We start from the raw sequence: 21,107 nt of genomic DNA, 5'->3' as shown, positions 1-21,107 counted from the left end.
ATACACACAAGAGGCACATGTTCCAGGTGAATGGAATTCCATTCCTGGAGATGTAGAAACTGTAGAATTTACTCTAGAAGATGTAAGTCCTCATTATTTTTGCAGCCTTAAGTGTTCTTTGTCAAAAAAAAAAAAAAAAAAAGCTTTTCCTGGTTGAGATCGCTCTCTAATAGACAACTTTACTTCCAACTGAATGGCCATCTGCTTCCCCCTGGAATCTGAGAATTAGAGGAGTTCAGGAACTCAACACTTAGAACTCAACACCTGCTATACATTCACAAATTCTTCTTCTGTGTTATCACAGCGGCACAGGCTCCCCTAGCTGGTCCCACCCAGTTCCTGCCCCAACTGATGAGATTCTTTTAAAGAGCTCATAGGAAAAATTCCACCCCAATGCAACACACCCAAGAGGGGGCAGGAGCAGGGTTGGGTAGATGCTGATAAACCCAAGTCAGTTTGTGGGCACAGAGTAGGAAACCCCGCCCTACAGAGCCTCAGCCCCAAGCTGGTAGCAAAGCGAATACGGGGAAATAATCCTGCCTTCCAGCTTGGAATCCCCAGATGTCCTCCCCTACAGGGCAGCTGCTCTGCACAGAGGACGCCCCTCAAATGCCTCAAATACTAACAGAAGTCAGCTGGACTTGATGCCGTGGAGTGGGAGGTTAGGGACTATCCAGAATCACTGCCATAAGGCATGAACGATGCAGGAAAGGAAACAATGCCTCGTCCAAGAAGAAGATAGCGCCATCTCCTACCAGCAGTCCACACACACACCACCACCATGCAGACGGGGATCTAGGAAACCTCAGACCACCGCCTCTCCCTTCCATCCCACCAGGGGTGCCAATGTCCCAGCACCCGCTGTGGCAGGCATCACACTCACCCTCGGGTGTGGGTCCAGACAGCAAGGGACCATGCGGTGTGGAGGGAGAAGAAGGCTTGGAACTATGATTGGATTTGGATCCAGGATCGACTACTTCCTTAACTACATGACCTTCTGTAGAATGGGGATAACACCGCCATGCAGTTGCTCTGAAGATCTAAGGGGATGCAGGGGCTCACAGTAATGTGCCCCTGGGAGGTTCTCTCACCCAAGTCAGGCCCTGAATGCTTTATTAAAATAAGACATCAAAAGGACAAGATATGGTTGCGGCTGCAGATGGGGAGAAAAGGAAAGGCTTGTTCACTGTGGGTGGGAATGTAAATTGGTGCAACCACTATGGAAAACAGCGTGGAGGTTCCTCAGAAAGTTAAAAATAGAAGTACCCTATGATCCAGCAACTTCACTTCTTGGTATATACGCAAAGGAAACAAAGACTCGACGTTAAACAGATGTCAGTACCCCATGCTCAGGACATGGAAGCAACCTACGCGTCTGCTGACTGATGAGCGGATAAAGATGTTGTGGTTTATACAGACAATGGAATACTATTCTGCCACTAAAAAAAAAAAGTCCTACCATGTGAGGATGGAGCTTGAGGGCATTATGCCAAGTGACGTAAGTCAGAGAAAGAAATTCTGTATGTCTGTATGTAGACATACATAGAATCTACAAGAAATCCACAAACTCACAGAAAATCCAGATTTGTGGCTAACAGAGGGAAGCGTGGGGCGAGCGGGAACTGGACGAAGGTGGTCAAAGGTGCAAACTTCCGGTTGTAACAAAGTTCTGGGGATGTAACGTACATGAGTGTATGTACATACATACACTGCTGTATGGTGTATTTGAAATCTGTTAAGAGAGTAGATCTTAAGGGTTGCACCGCAAGGAAAAAACTTGCCCTTTTTGTTGTGGTTGTTTTCATGAGAAGACGGATGTTAACTTACTGTGAAAATCATTTCACAATATATATAAGTCCTTAGGCTGTATACCTTAAATTTAAGCAGTGCTGTATGTCAATTAAATCTCAATAAAAGAAAAGAAAATTTTTAAAAAACCATATAGCATAGTGGACAGTATGAAAAATTATACAGTCCAAGGCATTGAGGGAAATAACCCACACAAACAGTTCTCAATCACTTTACATGGGAATTGCCTTTTATGAAAGGTGTAATTGTTCTTAATAGTTGAGTACTGGGCAATCCACAAAAGGCACACACTAAAACAAATAAATGCATTCTCCATCGCTATGGGGCCAAAGGCCAGAAGCCCTCGGTTTGCAGGCATCTCAGCCACTTAGTGTCACGTGACTGTAGATGAGTTAGGGAACATCTAGCCTCTGTTTCCTCATTGGCAAGACGGGGACCATGGTTTCCATCTTGAACGGTTGTTGCAAGAATTAAATAACCTCATCTACGGAATGAAAAGCCCTAACGCAGCATCTGACACACAGAAGTTTCTTTCGGTCTCAGAAAAATAATGACTCTAAATGCACACATACACAAACACCCTTTCTGCCCTAGTTTCACATAATGATGCCCAAATTTGCCCAAATTTGCACCTGGAATCGAAGGCTCCTCCTATATGCAAATGGAGTAAGGTCTAACCCTTCTGGAAAGGCACATGGGCTAGGTCTGTACAGCCTGGCAAGCTTGGCTCAGTGCCCAATGACACGACCAGGCACAGATGTTTTCCACTTATTCCTATGGACTTCCCATTAAACCTCGTTTCCTAGCTGATTTCTCCCCCTGTTTGAGAGTATGCTCAGTGTCTCCCTTGGCTTCTCCACTTCCAACTCAGAACACGCAGCATTTTCTCTCTAAGTGATTCTTCACCTGCTTGGCTACTATCAACTCCCTTTTTTCCACCGAAGACTTTGGAACACATGTGATGCCTGTGTTACTGACTTTCCTCTTGACCTATTCCCTTAATTTCACACGAACTGCAATGCCTGTCCGCCACTGACCTGACACTGTCCTTTGTGCAGAAGCAAATTCTTCCTGCTAGCTAAAGCCACCGGCCTCACAGGACCCCTCAACCTATGGACCTCCCCTCCTGAGGTCCCTAAGATGAAGTTTCCTCGTCTAAAGTTGGCTTTGCTCTCTCTCCTTTCTGATTCCTCCTTCTCCTTTCCCTAGAAACTCCACTCAGCCCCAATCCTCGCAAGGCCTTGCTGGTGCACACCTGCCCCTCCCAGGTACTCAGCGGGCCCCACTTGCCAAACTGCATTCTGGCTCCAACCTCTCGGTCAACCTCCAGCCTCAGGTTCTAAGGATCAAATCCTGAAGACCTCACCTGAAAACGACCCCATGAATTGAGAGAAGTGACTGGGACTTCTGGATTCATCAGAAACACCTGGGAGATTCCATGTTAAATAGCCATTCGTTCTCTTTAAGGATAAAGGGGCTCTGACTTCCATCATCCACCAAGCATCAAAATTTAGGACACATTTAGTAGTTGGAAAATAAGATAAACCATTCCTTGTCTAGCTCTAAAGAAACAGAAAAAAGTCAAGACTGAATTAACTATTTACATTTCAAAATGTTCAGATCGATCAGCTAAAACAGTCTGTTCTTATTTTTAAAATTTCACACTTACAATGCAGTATCTAAAATGTAAAAACAATTGAATTGTTTAGGTGGCTATTACTGAAGAAAAACACCCGGGTTACTTATTTTGGTTCTATTTAAGAAAACAACAGAAACATCTGTCATTTCTTATAGCAATTTTTGTTGTCCTTCCCACTGGGTGGCAAAAATATGCTCCAACTGCGTTTCATTAACCTGCTGATCTGGAGGTGATTTGCTCCCCACTGACGACAAAGAATCTGTTCCACTGAGTTTTGGTCAAATACAACAATTAAATCATCATTTAATTTTGCAAGCATTAAAAGAATTTCAGATAATTTAAAAGAAAAGAAAAACATCTTTTAAATGAAAAGCATGACCTCTCCAAATGAAAAATTCATTTATCTGAGTTGCCACAAGTCTTTAGGTAATAGCAAACCACAAAATGCAGTTCTTGGGTAAAACAAATGAAATGTTCCTGACTAATAATTCTAAGTTTAAGCACATCCATTCAAACTGTATTGAGTACTTAGTTCGTGTCTCTGTCACAATGTAAAAATCTTACCGGTTCTCCTTTCCCTGAATGCTGCCATGGACTGTGAAGTCTACAAACTGCGGAGTACAGATAAAGGCACTATGACAGCGTGCATCCCCTCTGACAGATCCAACTCAGGGAGCTAGGGATTCCATGTCTGCCTGTTCCTCTGTGTATTCGAGGGGGGCATGTATGTCTCTTCTAGGCCGTTGTTGTTGTTGCTCTTGGCCTACCAGGAATTATCCCTTCCCTGTTTGCAATTCCCCCAACAGCCCAAGTGGAATGATCCAGAGGCGACTTCCACCCCACAAAGCCTGAAGCCTCATCTACTGCCTTCTGGAATAAGATTTCCTGGAGTACAGTTTCAGTCTGTCCCTTTGCTTTGCCAAAGACAGATCCGCCTACTAGCTATTCTTTGCTGTAATGACAACAGTGCCCTAAGACAAACAACTTATTCTTAGGGGAAAACAATTCATTTCAACCATCCCATGTGTTCCCCAACAGCCATTGATTCGCATCACTCCTCCTCTGATAACCAACTTACCCAAAAACACAAAGGATTACCAGAAGATAACTGAGTGTGTGTGAGGTAGTTAACGGAATATCTATTCCATCGCACTGCTTCCTCCTTGTTTTTTTAAGATGATGAAATCTTTATAAGCAAAACGATGATTAATTCTCATCAAAAAGATGACCATTTTCTCCCGACAAAGTCTTTGCTGAATCCCCAAATCTAACATAAAAAAAATGACTCACTTTTAAGCAAGTTATTGCTGGGACTTCAGTTTAGAGGGCTATAACGCTGGAAGAGGTCCGTTTTATGGGGCCATTTGGACAAAACTCGCCTTTTTTTAGGACACGGGCTAGAACAAACCTCTCAGCTAATCCTACATTTCAACGTTTTTAGCCGTATACATTTTGGATTCTTCTGTGTGTCCTAGCACACACAATATGGATCTAATTAGGTCCAGCTGCCTTATGTTAGTAATAAAATTGAAAGAAAAAAAAAAAGAGGTGGGGGTGGGGGCTTCGTTCACCCCTCCTATACCCCGGTGACCACAGGCTCGCAAGTCGTGCGCATCCTCTATGGTCACTCAGGGCAACACACGCTTCTAAAATCCCTCAGTGAGCCCGGGACCCCGCTCAGCGTTCAGCGCTCAGATTTCTCAGCTGCTGAGTTTTCTCTCTCCCTCTGGAAGAGATTTACGGACGGGCTGAAGCCCAACGCTCCGACGCCACCCACCGTCCAGGCCCCGACGCACCCCGCCCGCTCCTGGGCTCAAGGACTTACACCAGCGCCGACGGACAGGGCATCTGGCTCCAGGCACAGTTGTACTGAGCCTGAATAAAACTCTCACTTCCCTCCAGCACAGAGCAGCTCACATTCTTGTTCACGATGTAGGCGCACCAGTTCCTGGGGTGAAGGAGAGAGAGCGAGAAGCCACAGTGTAAAACCCTGAGAACAATGAGGCTGGGGGAGAAGGGGCCAGCCGGTAAGGGCCGCGGACCGAGCGAGGCTCGGGGAGCCCCGCGTCTCTGCGGAGGCGGGAGCCCCACAAAGCAGCCATCGGAGGGAGCGCGGCTGCGCCTTCGGGGAAAGCGCACCTTTAGCTGACAAAAAAACGTAAAGAAAAGTGCCTGTGGTCCCAGGGGCTTCAGTAATTCCTGGTCGCCCTGCTCTGCGGGATACTCCCTGCGCCCCGCGGCCCCGGAGGCAGCACTGCTGGAAGGGCTGGCAAGATCCACCGCGCGGGCGGTGGAGCGCACGGCCCTCCCGAGAGGAGGCGCCCCCCGGGCAGCCCAAGCGGGACCCCGGGCTGCTGCTCTTCGCCTTCGGCAGGGCAGCTGCGACCCGGCTGCGGGTCGGGGAGGAGGAGGCTGGGGGCCCAGGGCTCGGTGCCGGGATCCGGGAGAGGGACCGCGCACTTACTTGTTCCTGGCTCCCGGCCGCGCGGGGTGCATGGGCTGCGGGCCGGCGTGGCACAGCCCTGCGCCGCCCAGGGTCAGCAACGCCAGCGCCCAGCGCCAGGACGCGCGGGGCCGGGGCCGTGTCCGCTGCCACATTCTGCGCGCGGCGGGCGCGCCCCGCCGGCCGGATCCGGAGCGCTGAGGGTCGAGGCTGGCGCCGCGAGGCTGCGGGCGGACGGGGCGCGGCCGGAGAAGGCAGGAGAGGCTTGGGCGCTTCGCGACGCCGCCACCCGCTCTCCGCGGCCGCCCCCTCCGGCTCCTCGCTCCCACTTCTCCTTTCCACCCCGTGCGCCCGCGCTTCTCCTCGGTCCCTCAATGACGCACCGGTCCCCCCGGGTGCCGCCCTCTTTATTTCACTTCCCTCTCCGAAACGTGACTCTCCTTCAACCACGGCTCCCTGTCTCCGGTGCCCTTGCCTCTCGGCAGGGGGCTTGGGGTGAAAGGGCTAAAGAGTTTAGGAGAAGGGTCTAAGTTACAGAATTTCCAATTACTCATTCCTTTGGTCTCTTCCCAGAAGCGGAGCAACTCCGCCTCCCACCTTCCAGCAGGCGCGCCCCGGCCCCTTGGGGATGCGGCCGCAGTCGGCGAGTCTGGCCGTCCTCACGTCGTGCCCGCTGTGCCCGGGTGCCGGCTCCCCGGAGACAGTGAGGGACATCTTTATCAGTCCCTGGGAGGGACGCGACTCGGGTTGCCTCCCCGGGCAGGACGTCTCCATTCCCCCTCACATTTGACTTTAGAGTCTAGGGGGAAATGAACACGGATGCTCTTCTCTTAACTCTGCCTCAGGCATCCATTTCCGTGTCCCAGTGAACGTGCAGGGCAGCGGGGAGACAGCCCCACACTTCACAACAGCGACGGAAGCACAGCATCAGACTCTAATAAACGCTACACGACATTTTGAAAGATAATCTGACCGTCTCTGCTTCTCATGTCCTACTCTGAACTTTTTCTGTCAACATGAAAGGCCACAATGGTCCCATCTGCCCCTCACAGTTCAAACACTGCTAGACCTTGGTCTTTTCGCTTGCTTACATATTTTCTGCCTCGAGTTACACTAATCTCCACCAATTTCTTTTGGGGACCAAGCAACTCCACAGAAGAATGTCACATAAAATCCCTACCAAAGTGTTGTATGCTGGGGTGTATTTCAATCAATCTTCTTTTCTAATGAGAACTAGAGTGCGGTTATTTGCAGACCGCATAAACTACAGTTTCCGTGAGTGAACAGGTTGTTGTTGGCTGTGGCCTGTTATATGGACAGGAAACATTTGCCGTGTTCCCTAAATGAAGCCATTGGTCCATTTTATCTCTAATATGTCTTGAGGATGTTGTTGGGCTTTTTGATTTGCAAATGAAAGAAAGGATATTCCCTAAGCCAAAATTTCACAAAAGCCAAGCAGAAAATTATGCCATGTAAGAAAACAGTCCTTCCATGAACTTTCTTAAACAGAAGATCACACAGAGAATGGGCTGAAGTCATCCCAGCCTTCAGAAGAGCCACCCAGGGGGAAAAAATCACAGAAAGGGATAAAAAATGGTCTTGCATAACCCAGTCTGTGTCTTTGTGACTTCCCATAGTCCCCATCCTAACACCATTTTTGTTCATGAAGAGTCATAGGGAAGAAACAGGACACAAAAAATGAAAAACAAATGATGCATGTCTCCACCCAGCAGCTAACCACAAGGTCTCTTCAGTACAGGTAACTCTCAAACTTGAGAGTGAGTTGAACTGATGAGGTTAAATCTACTTTTTCCATTGAATTAAAGTTATACTAGGAAGGTGTATTCTAGTCCAAGGGCTTGAGGACCAACTTTCCATTGAGATGACCACGACACTATATTTAATCAACTATAAATGGTACTTACCAGTAGATAAATTTTATCCTGAACATCTGAGATAAGCTAGGCATTGTGTGAAAATACTGAGGATTCACAAGTGAGCCAAAACTGACCTAGGTTCTGTGTTTACAGAGCTTCCAGGCATTCCTGTGCAGTGAAGGGTGGAAATTGTCTGATGTACAATGATGTGAGACAGTATTTGTCACATGTGTTTCTCTAGACATGTGCCCACGTGTACCAGGTGAGGGGCTGCTCTGGGAAGATGGAAGAAAACTTCTGACTCTTAGGAAGACTTGAGACCAAGATCTCAAGGGACCCTCTTCCCTTTCTCTTCCCTAGCTACAGAAACAGACATATCAAACTTGGGAACCAGAAAACCATCTCCAGAAAGCAGAGGGAAGAATCCTGAGGATAGAGAGCACATTAGGAGACAGACTAATAAGGCAGGTCATGCAACCTTAGCCATAAGGAATAACGGCCGAGTCACTGGCAGAATGCTACTAAGTGTGAATTCTTTATAAGCTGCCAACTACTTTAAACAACCACTTGAAAACTGTCAGTTTCTTATCACAATCTGAAGGCATTTCTTCGGCTTTTAAAATCAAAGTACCCCGTAGTTACTCCCACTCTGTGTGACCAACTTAGCTAAAGCAAAAATGCAAAGTTGGACCTGCTTCCTAAAACCTATTCCCTCACTGTTGGTCATGATAAAAATGCCCATCAGGCTCTGTACTTGGGGGTATATCTCACTGCTTCACAAGAAGGGCCCCCAGTACCCCCAGACTCCCTTTCATTTACCTGGTGCAAGAGAGTGGGCGACCATCATAGGGGCAGCAGTTGGCTAATTTTCCCCATCCTCACATTCAGTCATCAGCACATGATGCTTGATCAAGATGAACTGATTTGCATCTAGGATGTATGTGGTCAAGAGTCTTAAGACTAGCCTGGGTGTCCCTTCCTTCTCATTTCTTGTCTTTGCTTTCTAGAACTCAGAAAAGTTCCCCCTGATATCTAGGCGTACTCTTAGGTGTCTTTACTGCTTCTTTGTGCTGCTTATCTAATGAGGAGGGGGAAAAGTCCTTGAAGACTGGGTATCTTGAATAAATGTTGATTTCAAAGCATTCCTAACATAATACACTCTACAAAAATGCCTTATCCATTCATAAGTTAATGATAAGATGTGCTTCATTAAAAAGAAATGCAAGTTGGTAGTGAAAGAGAGACAGAGATATCCCTGAGAAAAATTTAAAAAAATTAACTGCACTCTGGCTTGGTCTGTTCTGGAATGCAAATGTTTGGTCGATACAGTTTCAATCAGTTACATTTGATAGAGGCATCCATCCCCTGGGCAAGGCACCTTCAGAATAAATTTAGTGAGTCCCTAGACTTTAAAATTTACAAACAGCATCTACTTTCCTGTCTTATCAAAGGCTTTGTTCAAATAGACCAAAACAAAACAAAGAACAATTGCTCTCTTCAAATTTTCTTAATGTACCTATTTGTGAATATCCCATTTGCTGTGTATAGCTAAAGATTCAAAAATCTCAATATCTTCCAAACCCGACTGGTCTTATTTATCAGTTGATCGATTTGGTGACATTATTAAGAATTATGACCATTATTTTAATCATCTCTCTTGAGCGATACCAGGAACAAATCTCCCTATATTGATCAGGGGTGTGTGACTTAATACGTTTTAAACTATCACACGAGAACTTCAAAACTGTGAAAAGTTAACAATCATGCCTGAAATCACACATGAAAACAGTGGTTAAGAGCTCATGCAATGGAGTTAACATACTGTTCAAAATTGGGTACCCCTGCCTCTTAGCAGAATGATCTCAGACAAGTCAGTAGGCCTCTCGATCCTCCACTTTCTGCTCCGAAAAAATGGGAATGCCTTGTGGGACTGTTGGGAGATTAGTTGGGTTATCACATGTGAACTGCCTGGCACAGTGCCAGGCTTATTGACAAGTGCCTGGCAAGTGGAAGATGAATATTCACAACTGTTACTCTTACCACATCAGCACTGCAACAAATTTGCAGTCAGGTTCAGGAGTTTTGTCATTCTTTGTTGGTGCCAGCTGACATGGGCAGCGGACCGTGTACTATCCTTCTTCTTCTTTCTAAGTAAGAAATACATGAAGAAATGGCTGTCACGAAAGCACATGCATGACTCATTCCGAATGACTAATGTAATAGTCAGGAATGGAATACTGGGTTCTTGACTTCCAGCCCAGTTTTCTTTTTTATTGCCCCCAGAGGGGAACATATAGCTCAGTTTATTGTTCAGGAGATTTCACCCTCTACCAAGAAATTTATTTTAGGACAATTCAGTGAGATCTTTGGAAGGATCAATAACTCTACAGAAATAAACTCAGATTATCAGGCAACTCAGTTGTGAACTTCTTCTTTCTCAAAAAGATGAAATTAGTTTTTATTTCCATATTGCTTAATTTTTTTCAGATGTTTCTTTGTCCCAAGAATGCTTCCTATAGCCAAATAATAAGTTTGAGAATTCATTGCTGTTACACTTATGGTGTGGTTTTGAATACATTTTTTCTTTATAAGAAATAACTGACAAAAATAGGCTCTAAGGATTTGATTTGTTTCCAAGAGAGCTATAACAGCTTAGGCAGTAGTGTCTTCATATATGAGCCACATCAAACTATGTTGTAGTTCATCATTTATTTATCGAATAGGAGTCGATTATTCTGGAATCAACAAAATGTTCTAAATAGAACATGTTTGATGATTATAAAACACATTATTAAATTTTACCACCATCTTGGTCTATGCTCATTCAATAAGTATTCATGAGCAAATTCATTCTTTTAAGTATTTCAGATTATGCAGTTCTGAATAATGTGATGAGTACTTAAGTATAGTCAATTCTCCTTATTTGATGTAGTATGTTGTATAAAGTTGCTGCCAACACTGAATTAGCTAATACTGAACAATTGCTCCTAGGGGAAATATAGGGTTAGGTTCCTATAAGCCTCTGGTCACAAAGGTTTTTGTCAACCAGTCAATACATAACCTTGTGTTATGTGTGTTTCTATTTAAAGATACCTTATTCAATACATAACATTGATTCCATAACATCAAACTCATGGCCAACATCACTGTAACTCATGCCTGAACAGAGCTTAACTAACACATATTTTCTCCGTAAGGCATATGACAGCCTTGTGCTTAGGAACACTAGCTAGCACTTTGGCAATGTGGTTGGGAGCCATTTTAAACAGCAAAATCACCAACAAAGAGCACAAGATGAAAAAAAAAAAAAAAGTGACACTAACTTTACCATGAAAAGGACACTTACTTGTAATGTGAGAGGGAAAATAAGAAGGTGGAGCATTGCCTTGCTGGATCTTGGCTGGGAATAAGCACGTCGGGCAAGGAAGTGTTTGCCTCTCTGCACAAGTCTACAAATGACTGTGAAAATTCTAAGTATGGCTTCTTTTAGATTTAAAAATAAATTTAGTAAGTAGGTAAGCAGAATTTATGAATAATGAGGATGAATGGTATTTCAACTTAAGTCCAGGAACAGTAAGAAATTGATACATTTGGGAGGCTAAAGGAAAGTTCTTGGAATTTTGTGGCCATCAGAAGATTTGTTTGATCAGTAAGCATATTGGGGAAGTTCTGCATATTCAAAACTGTACCAGGCAATGTGGGAGCCAGAGAAAAACAGATTGAGTTCTTTCTCATCTTAATTGACTGACTGGAATGATTTAACATAGTGCTACATTTGTAAATAGAATATAGCATAGTAAAAACTGTGTAGCTAGGTGATGATGAAAAAATAGAGCTTATACAATCAGAAAAGTTGGATGTTAATTAGGAAAGTCTGTGGAGAAGTATGGGTTTAAGGTAAGTATTACAGCTTTTGTTTTGCCTTAAATCCACCATGATATAAAAAAATGAATGTAATTGTTAGCAAGGAAGGGGCAGTTAATGTGACTTATACCTGGTATATTTCTAATGTGGCCAGTGAAGTTGCCAGACCAAGGTATGTGGTCTTAGATGTGGCCAGAGGTGGGGGGTGGGTGGGTAGGTGAGGCAGAAAGGCCAGGTAGGACTGAGGACTACTAAACAAGAAGGAGAGCAGTATAGGCTGGTGGAAACAAAACAAAACAACTCTGGTTCTCTTTTTCCCTTATGTAACAATAGGTATAGTAAGCAGATGTCCTGATTTCCCCGGGCCAGTCCTCGGTTACTCCTGTTGCAGATCAGTTAACACCATTAATTACTTTTAGAGTCTTCTTTCATCTTCAAAAGTGCCTGGGTTTGAACAATAAATTATATGATCATTCTAAGAGGCCTAAAATTAACTGAAAGCCATGCTGTGTTTGTTTAGCCTTTATAAAGGCTAAACTATTAGTAAATGTCGATGCAAATAATAAAATCAGAAAATGAGAAATAACTGGTTTTCTCTGAGTCAAAACTTTACTTGCATCAAATTCTTCTGTTATTGCCTCATGCACATTTTGGTAACTTTTTGAAGTTTATATTATATATTTTTTTAAGTTGATTAAGCAGCAAAGACTTGGTTGTTTAGTTGGTTGATGAAGGTAGATATTTTCATGAGCTTTCCTTGGCTCTGTCTTCTTGCACTTAATCACTTACACTCATCCTCAGGAGCTGAGAACACAGCACTGTGCTGCTGCAATCTATAACTGCTCTGGCTTGGTTCTAGCACATTTAAATCTCCTTCTCTCTAGAAGGAGAGCTCCTTCTAGGCCCCACTGACATCTTTGAACATTCACTGGTTAAAAAAAAAAACTAAAACATAAATTAAGAAGCTATGGGCAGTAAAAAAATTACTACTATATTTTGACTGATTGGAAAATACAGGTGAGGCAAGAGTGTCGTAGAGAATGTTGAGGGGTCAAGCAGGAAAGTGCCTTAGTTTTCTAGTGCATCCTTACATGTATTCCCCTAGCTTTTAAAAAAACAAAAACAAAATATTTTATTCCCTGAATATTCTGAGGCTTTCCAAAGGGCTATTTGAGGGCAAAGTGGTGCCAGGATTCCTGGGAGAAATAGGACGAACATTAGAAAAAAACAAAAACAAAAAACAAAAGAACCCTATCAGAACTCAGTTCCAATGTGTTTCAACCCAAAAAGACTCTTCCCCTTTAGAACTAGGGATTTCAGTTTCATGAAGGATTTTTAAAAATAAATATTTGTAGATTATGGTTTTCTCCTGTGAATTTTATCAAAGTATAGCATTCTTTATTTCTTTTTAATTTATTAGTCATTTATTTATTTGACAGAGAGAAAGCACAAATAGGGGAAGCGTTAGAAGGAGAGGGAGAAGCAGGCTCCCTGCTGAGGAGGGACCCCCAACTCAAGGCTCAGTCCCAGGATCCTGAGATCACGACCTGAGCTGAAGGCAGACACCTAACCAACTTAGCCCCCCAGGCGTCCCAAAGTATAGCATTCTTATAAAAAGTGCCTAAGTCATAAGTGACTCAATGAATTTTCATGAACTGAACACAGTTGTGTAACCAGCACCCAGACTGTGAAGAAAACATACCAGCACCCCAGGGCCCCTCATGGCTCCTTCTAATCATGAATCCTTCCCAAAAGTCACACTGATTCTGACTTCCATCATCATCCATTAGTTTTGAATATATATTAAAGAAAAAGAAATTTCTAATTCCTCTTATGTTTGATCCCTATATTTGGCATAGTGTCTGGCACATAGCACTTTATTTAATAACATTCGTTGAATAAAGTGGGAGAAAGCAGACTTTTGTAAGAGAGTTGAATGAGTTAACGTACGTTTTATACGTAGGGGGGAAAGCAGCATTGCATTTGGGAGAGAACTGGGGTCTGGGGATGCTAACTTGAAAACAAGTTGAAAACTCAAACTTAAAACAGAAGAGGACACTTCGGTTTTATCTTTGAACAAATGTAAATGGCTCGAATAAATCTAAACCTCTGTGAAGTTTTTCTTGGACCTTTACCAACTCTGTTCACATCACATCCACCTAACTGGTGAGGCCAACCTCCAGAGACCTTGTTTCTCTTTCTCACTTGTAAATGGACCCATGATTAGACAGGCCCTCCCGCCTGACCAGTGCAGCCAAGAAATGACTATTTTCAGTCTTCCTCCACCCCGCTCTGAGGCCCAGTCAGCTGGAGAACAAAATGAGAGTCACCCTCTCCCTAGGCCACAGCATGTGATCTCCAGCCAGAGTGCTTCTTGCTCTAATGAATGAGGTAATAAGAGGCCAAATGAGGTTTCAAACGTATGTCACCTCAGAATTACAATTTTCCTTAACTGCACTTTTAAAAAGCTTGGAATCAAGAACCCAACATTGCCAGATCTCTGCTTAGCCAAAAAGATCTGTCAACTGTAGAAATAACAAATAAGAGGAAAATCCATCTCAGGCTTTGAACTGCTTGCTGTTCCTAAGTGATGCCCAAGGAAATTCCAATAAATTATGTCCTCCGAAGGACAGATTGATTATGAATAATCTAATGATCTCTTTAGGTTGGAGTTTTATTTTATTTTTTTTTAAAAGATTTTTTATTTATTCATTTGACACAGAGAGATCACAAGTAGGCAGAGAGGCAGGCAGAGAGAGAGAGAGGAGGAAACAGGCTCTCCGCGGAGCAGAGAACCCGATGCGGGACTCGATCCCAGGACCCTGAGATCATGACCTGAGCCGAAGGCAGCGGCTTAACCCACTGAGCCACCCAGGCGCCCCTAGGTTGGAATTTTAAATCCTTCTTTAGGGTACTTCAAAAATTTTAAGGGAACAATTCTGGATAATAAAAACAACTTTTTTTAGAGGATGGTTTCCCTTAATTTCCTGCCTTCGCCTTGCCCAGAAATACACTGTATTTTATCAGAGATGAGGCTTTAAAGAGCCAAGTGAAAGCCCAAACTGGACAAACACACAAATCTGTTTCATCCACATTAAAACTAAAAATGTTAAATCCAGAAGCAAATCTAATTTGCCTGGGGAGGTCTGAGAAGGGAAAGTGGTTCTTTCTCCTTTTTTATGTTTTCCAAATTGTGTTAATTGGAGGTCCTGAAACAAATATAATCTTTGCATAAACTGCTCCCTCTGTGTGGAATTTTCTCCATGTCTGGAGAACTTTAACTCCACCTGCAAGACCCTGGAGTCTTCACCTGTTCTTGAATCTCGTCTGGGTACCTCCCGGTCTTCTCACATGTTTGCAACATATATCTGATAAAGAATGGATAGAGGAACTTAACAAATCAAGAACAACAAATTAAGAAGAAAAAGACAGTCCAACAATAAAAGGACCAAAGACTAGAATCTGCACTTCACAAAAGAGGAAACTCAAATGGCCAACAAAAAATACACTCAACCTCTTTAGTACCATGGAAGTGCAAATTAATACCTAATTAATGTTTGGGGATACATACTATGTGATGAGATGGTAAAGACAAGGAAGAGAGAAACAAGGCAGGAGAGTGGTTTCCTCCAGAGAGGGAGACCTGAAAGATCCAGAAGGGCACATGGGTGCTCCTAGAGCAGCATTTTTATTCCTCACAGGCATTTAGTTCTTGTAGGTATTTAGTTATTAAGTGGATGTTTGCTTCATTTCTTATATATACTGATATAAATAAAACATTTGATGTAATGTAATGTAATAGATATATACATTTTAGAATCAGAAAGAATCTTTTAAAAGGCATACCTGGCAAAATGGGAATCTGCATCCTTAAAATCATCCTGAAAAAATAGCTTTGGGTGATGCTTTGAAACAGAAATGTTTTAAGGATATCATGATGCATTTGTCTATGTCTAGAAAGCTCTACAAGCTTGACTCCATTTTCACTCAGATTGAGGCTCAAAACTTATTTAATATACTTGTCAAAATATTTTTTGACTGTTTATATGGAGTCAAAATATACTGTCTTCTGGGAAGGGCTTGGTTCTGAGAGCAGGACTGATCTTTACAACCTCTGGACCCCTGACCGCTCTGTGATGCCAAGGTGTCATTAAATCACCTTATTCTGCCTCTTATTGCTTCAGGATTTCTCTCTTCATTTCCCCCTTTCTATTATTTATTCAGCTTATTAAAAAATTTAGATTTTCCACTATTAAAAAAATTTTTTTTCAAATGATGATGGACTCAATTCTTTTTTTTTTTAATATTTTATTTACTTATTTGACAGAGAGAGAGATCTCAAGGAGGCAGAAAGGCAGGCAGAGGGGGAGAGGGAAGCAGGCTCCCTGCTGAGCAGAGAGCCCATGTGGGGTTCGATCCCAGGACACTGAGATCATGACCTGAGCTGAAGGCAGAGGCTTAACCCACTGAGCCACACAGGCACCCCTATTTTTTAATTTTTTAAAAAGATTTTTATTTATTTATTTGAGAGAGCACAAGCATGGGGTGGGGAGAGGGAGAAGCAGTGTCCCCACTGAGCAGGGACTAGATCCCAGAACCTTGAGATCATGACCTGAGCTGAAATCAGACACTTAACTGACTAAGCCACCCAGATGCCCCTCCACTACTTTTTTAAAAGGATTACTAGATCTTTAAATTTCTTTAAGGGTTATTAGATTTTTAAAATTTTTTTTATAAAATTGAGTTATAATTGACATATAACATTATAATATTCAAGTATAGAACATAATAATTTAATATTTGTATATGTTGCAAAATGATCACAAGTCTAGTTGATATCCATCATCATACATAGTTTCAATATGCAATACTTTCAAATACACAATGCTGTATTATTTACTATAGTCACCCTGTCGTACATTACACCTGCATGACTTATTTTGTAACTGGAACTTTGCACCTTTCAATCCCCTTTACCCATTTTGCCCACCTCCCTTAACCCCTCCTCTAGCAACTACCTATCTGCTCTCCCTATCTATGAGTTTGGGTTTGTTTGTTTTTTTAGATTTCAGATGTAAGTAAAAACATACAGTATTAGTCTGGGTCTGAATTATTTCACTTAGCGTAATATCTTCAAGGTCCATCCTTCTTATCACAAATGGCAAGATCTCATTCTTTTTCATGGTTAAGTAGTATTTCATTGTATATGAAATTTGGTTTGATATACCACAACTTCTTTAACCATTCATTCATGGATGGACATTTAGATTATGTCCAAACTTTGGTTATTGTGACTAGTGCTGCAATAAACCTGGGGGTGCACGTATCTTTTTGAGTTACTATTTTAGTTTTCTTCAGATAAATATCCACAAGCTGGATCATATGGTAGTTTTATTTTTAATTATTTGAGGAATCTCTGTATGTTTTCCATAGTGGCTGTACCAATTTAAATTCCACCAGTGGTGAACAAGGGTTCACTTTTCTCCACATTCTCAACATTTCTTTGTTTTTTTTTAATTTTGAAAATAAGACATTTGTGACAGGTGTGAGGTGATATCTCACTGTGGTTTTGATTTGCACTTCCCTGATGATTAATGATGTTGAGCACCTTTTCAAATGCCTGCTGTCCATCTGCATTTTTTTTCTGGAAAAATGTCTATTGAGATTCTCTGTCCATTTTTTAAATCAGTTTGCTTTTTGTTGTTGAGGAGTTTTTAAAAAATTATATTTCAGATATTAACCCTTATTGGGTATATGATTTGTAAATATCTTCTCTCATTTAGTAGATTGCCTTTTTATTGATGGTTTCCTTTCCTGTGCGGAAGCTTTTTAGTTTGATGTAGTTATGTTTGTTTAAGCTTTCCTTGTCTTTGGTCCAAAAAATCATTGCCAAGACTGATGTCAAGGAGCTGACTACCTATGTTTTCTTCTGGGAGTTTTAAGTTTCAAGTCTTACATTCAAGTCTCTCATCTATTTCAAATTTATTTTTTGGCCAGTTTTCCAAATACCATTTATTGAGGAGACTGTCTTTTCCCCATTGTATATTCTTGTCTTTCATCATAAATTAATTGATCATGTATGCATGGGCTTATTTCCTGTTTCCATTAATTTACCCATTTTTATGTGAAACCATACTGTTTTGATTTAAATTTTTGAGTTGTAAGAGTTTTTATAATATTGTAGATATAGGTCCCTTTCAGATGTATGATTGGTAAATATTTTCTCCCATTCTGGTGGTTGTCACTTTACTTTGATAGTTTTATTTGAAACAAAAACTGTCTAATTTTGATGGTCTAATTTATCTTATTTTCTATTGTTCTTGCTTTTAGTGTTACATCTAAGAATTCTTTGTCAAATCCTGTATCATGAAGATTTATCCCTATCTTTTCTTCTATGAGTTTACTTTTGTTCTAATATTTAGGTTTTTGGTCCATTTTGAGTTAATTTTAGTACATGGTATAAGGGAAAGGTCCAGTTTAATTCTTTTGCATGTGACTATCCAGTTGTCTCAACACCCTTTGTCAAAAGACTGTTTCCCCTTTGGTTGGTTTTGACATCCTTGCTGAAACTCAGCTGACTGACCATAGCAGCATAGGTTGATTTCTGAATTCCAGTTCTCTTCCATTCAGCTATCTGCCTATTTTTGAGCTCATACCACATTGTCTTGGTTGTTGTTGCTTTCTAGTAAGTTGTGAAACTGGGATATCTGAGTCTTTGTTATTTTTTCAGTATAGTTTCAGTTATTCTGTGTTGCTTGCAATTCCATATGGATTATAGAAACAACTTTTAATTTGTGCAAAGAAGTTACGGATTCTGATAGGGATGGTGTTGAATCTGTAGATTCACTTGGGAGTACTGTCATCTTAACAGTCAAGTCTTCCAATCCACAAATATGAGATTTTTCATTTATTTTGACCTACTTTCAACAATGTTTTGTAGTTTTCAGAGTAACCTTTTTGCATTTCCTTCATCAAATTTATTACTAAATATTTTATTCTTTTTGATGCTACTGTGAGCTTTAGTTTTTGTATTGTTCATTGCAGGTGTATAGAAATATAACTGATTTTGTATATTGATCTTGTATATTGATCTTGTATCTGCAAACTTGATAAACTCGTGTATTAGTTCTAATTTTTTTTAGTGGCTTAGAGTTTTCTATGTATCAGGTAATGTCATATGCAAATAGAGATAATCCCACTTCTTTCTCTCCAATCTGTATGTTGTTTTTTTTTTCTTGCTCAATGCCCTAGTTAGATCCTCCAGTAAAATGTCGAGTAAAAAGTGATAAGAGCAAATGTCCTTGTCTTGTTCCTGATCTTAGAGGAAAAGCATCCAGTATGATGTTAGTTCTGGACTTTCCATAGCTGACTTTCATCATGTTGAAGAAGTGCCCTTGTATTAATTACTAACTAGTGAGATACATACACACACACACACACACACACACACACACACACACATATATGTGTGTGTGTGTGTGTGTGTGTGTGTGTGTGCGTATTTGTTTTTTAGATGTTGAGTTTGATCTTTATAGATTTTGGATACTAGCCCTTTATCTGGTAAGACATTTGCAAACATCTTTTCCCTTTCTGTCCGTCGTCTTTTGGTTTTGTCGACTGCTTCCTTTGCTGTGCAAAAGCTTTTATCTTGAAGTCCCAACAATTTATTTTTACCTTTGCTTTCCCTGCCTTTGGAGACATGTTTAGCAAGAAGTTGTTGCCTGTGTTCTCCTCTAGAATTTTGACAGATTCCTGTATCATATTTAGGTCTTTCATCCACTTTGAGTCTATTTTTGTGTATGGTGTAAGGAAATGGTTCAGTTTCATTCTTCTGCATGTGACCGTCCAATTTTCCCAATATTGTTTATTTAAGAGACTGTCTTTTTTCCATTGGATATTCTTTCCTGCTTTGTCAAAGATTAGTTGACCATAGAATTGAGGGTCCTTCTCTGGATTCAATTTTGTTCCGCTGATCTACGTGTCTGTTTTTGTGCCAGTAACATACTGTCTTGATAATTACAGTTTTTTAATAGAGCTTAAAGTCTGGAATTGTGATGCCACCAGCTTTGGCTTTTTTTTTTTCAACATTCCTTTGGCTAATAGGGGTCTTTTCTGGTTCCATACAAATTTTAGCATTTTTTTCCAGCCCTGCAAAAAAATGTTAGTGGTATTTTAATAGGGATTGCCTTGAATATATAGATTGCTCTGAGTGGTATAGACATTTTAACAATACCTGTTCTTCCAATCCATGAGTATGGAAAGTTTTTCCATTTCTTTGTGTCTCTGTCAATCTTTTTCATTAGTGTTCTATAGTTTTCTGAATACAGAAGCTTAGCCTCTTTGGTTAGACTTATTCCTAGGTGTCCTATGGTTTTGGGTGAAATTGTAAATGGAATCGACTCCTTAATTTCTTCTTCTTCTGTCTCATTGTTAGTATATAGAAACACGACTGATTTCTGTGCATAAATTTTATATCCTGCCACTTTGCTGAACCCCTGTATGAGTTCTAGCAAATTTGGAGTAAGATCTTTCAGGTTTTCCACATAGAGTTATCATGTCATATGCGAAGAGTGAGAGTTTGACTTCTTTGCCAATTCAGCTACCTTTTCTTTTTGTTGTCTGATTGCCAAGTGTAGGACTTTCAGTGCTATATTGAACAACAGTGGTGAGTGTGGACATCCTGCCATGTTCCTGACCTTAGGGGAAAAGCTCTCAGTTTTTTCCCCTTGGGAATGATATTCACCATGGGTTTTTCGTATATGGCTTTTATGAAATTGAGGTATGTTCCTTCTATCCTTACATTGTGAAGAGTTTTAATCAAGAAAGGATGCTGTAGGGTTGCCTGGGTGGCTCAACTGGTTCAGTGTCTGCCTTTGGATCAGGTCATGATCCCAGAATTCTGGGATCATGAGCCTCACACTGGGCTCCCTGTTCAGTGGGGATCCTGCTTTCCCCTTTCCTCCCTGTACATGCTCTCTCTCAAATAAATAATTAAAATCTTTAAAAAAAAATAGATGCTGTACGATGTCAAATGCTTTTTCTGCATCTACTGAGAGGATCATATGGTTCTTGTCCTTCCTCTTATTAATGTAGTGTATCACACTGATTGATTTGCAGATGTTGAACCACCCTTGCAAGCCCAGGAATAAATCCCAGTTGATTGTGGTGAATAATCCTTCTAATGTACTGTCAGACCCTACTGCCTGCTGAACATTGCTGAAAAACAGCTAATACAACCTGTTGTTCTTCAGCAAAGGGGAAGAAGCAAAGGCAGGAAGAAGCTCAACCTGTTTAAATACCTTCATGAATCTCTATAATCCTGAGATGGCATTTTATATTTGGTGGGTAGATAAAACTAAAGGTATCTTCCTGGTTGTATCAAAAAACAAAAGAGAGGGCCGCCTGGGTGGCTCAGTGGGTTAAAGCCTCTGCCTTCGGCTCAGGTCATGATTCCAGGGTCCTGGGATAGAGCCCT

At 41.5% G+C, this 21,107-nt stretch overlaps 1 protein-coding gene across 1 annotated transcript in view; it reads right to left on the bottom strand.

The window, feature by feature from the left end:
- EMILIN2 (elastin microfibril interfacer 2) overlaps window positions 1-6,388 on the bottom strand; it is a 55,716-nt gene extending 49,328 nt beyond the window's left edge. Inside the window, exons 1-2 of the mRNA XM_032311331.1 lie at window positions 5,913-6,388; window positions 5,274-5,396 (exon numbers count right to left, since the gene is read on the bottom strand). Of these exons, the coding sequence (XP_032167222.1) occupies window positions 5,274-5,396; window positions 5,913-6,046 (257 nt within the window). The 5' untranslated portion in view covers window positions 6,047-6,388. The remainder of the gene's footprint in view (window positions 1-5,273; window positions 5,397-5,912) is intronic.
- Window positions 6,389-21,107: the final 14,719 nt, after the last annotated feature.

Source organism: Mustela erminea, chromosome 13 (assembly GCF_009829155.1).
Source record: "Mustela erminea isolate mMusErm1 chromosome 13, mMusErm1.Pri, whole genome shotgun sequence".
Lineage (NCBI taxonomy): Eukaryota > Metazoa > Chordata > Mammalia > Carnivora > Mustelidae > Mustela > Mustela erminea.
This window is presented reverse-complemented; position numbering and strand designations above follow the sequence as displayed.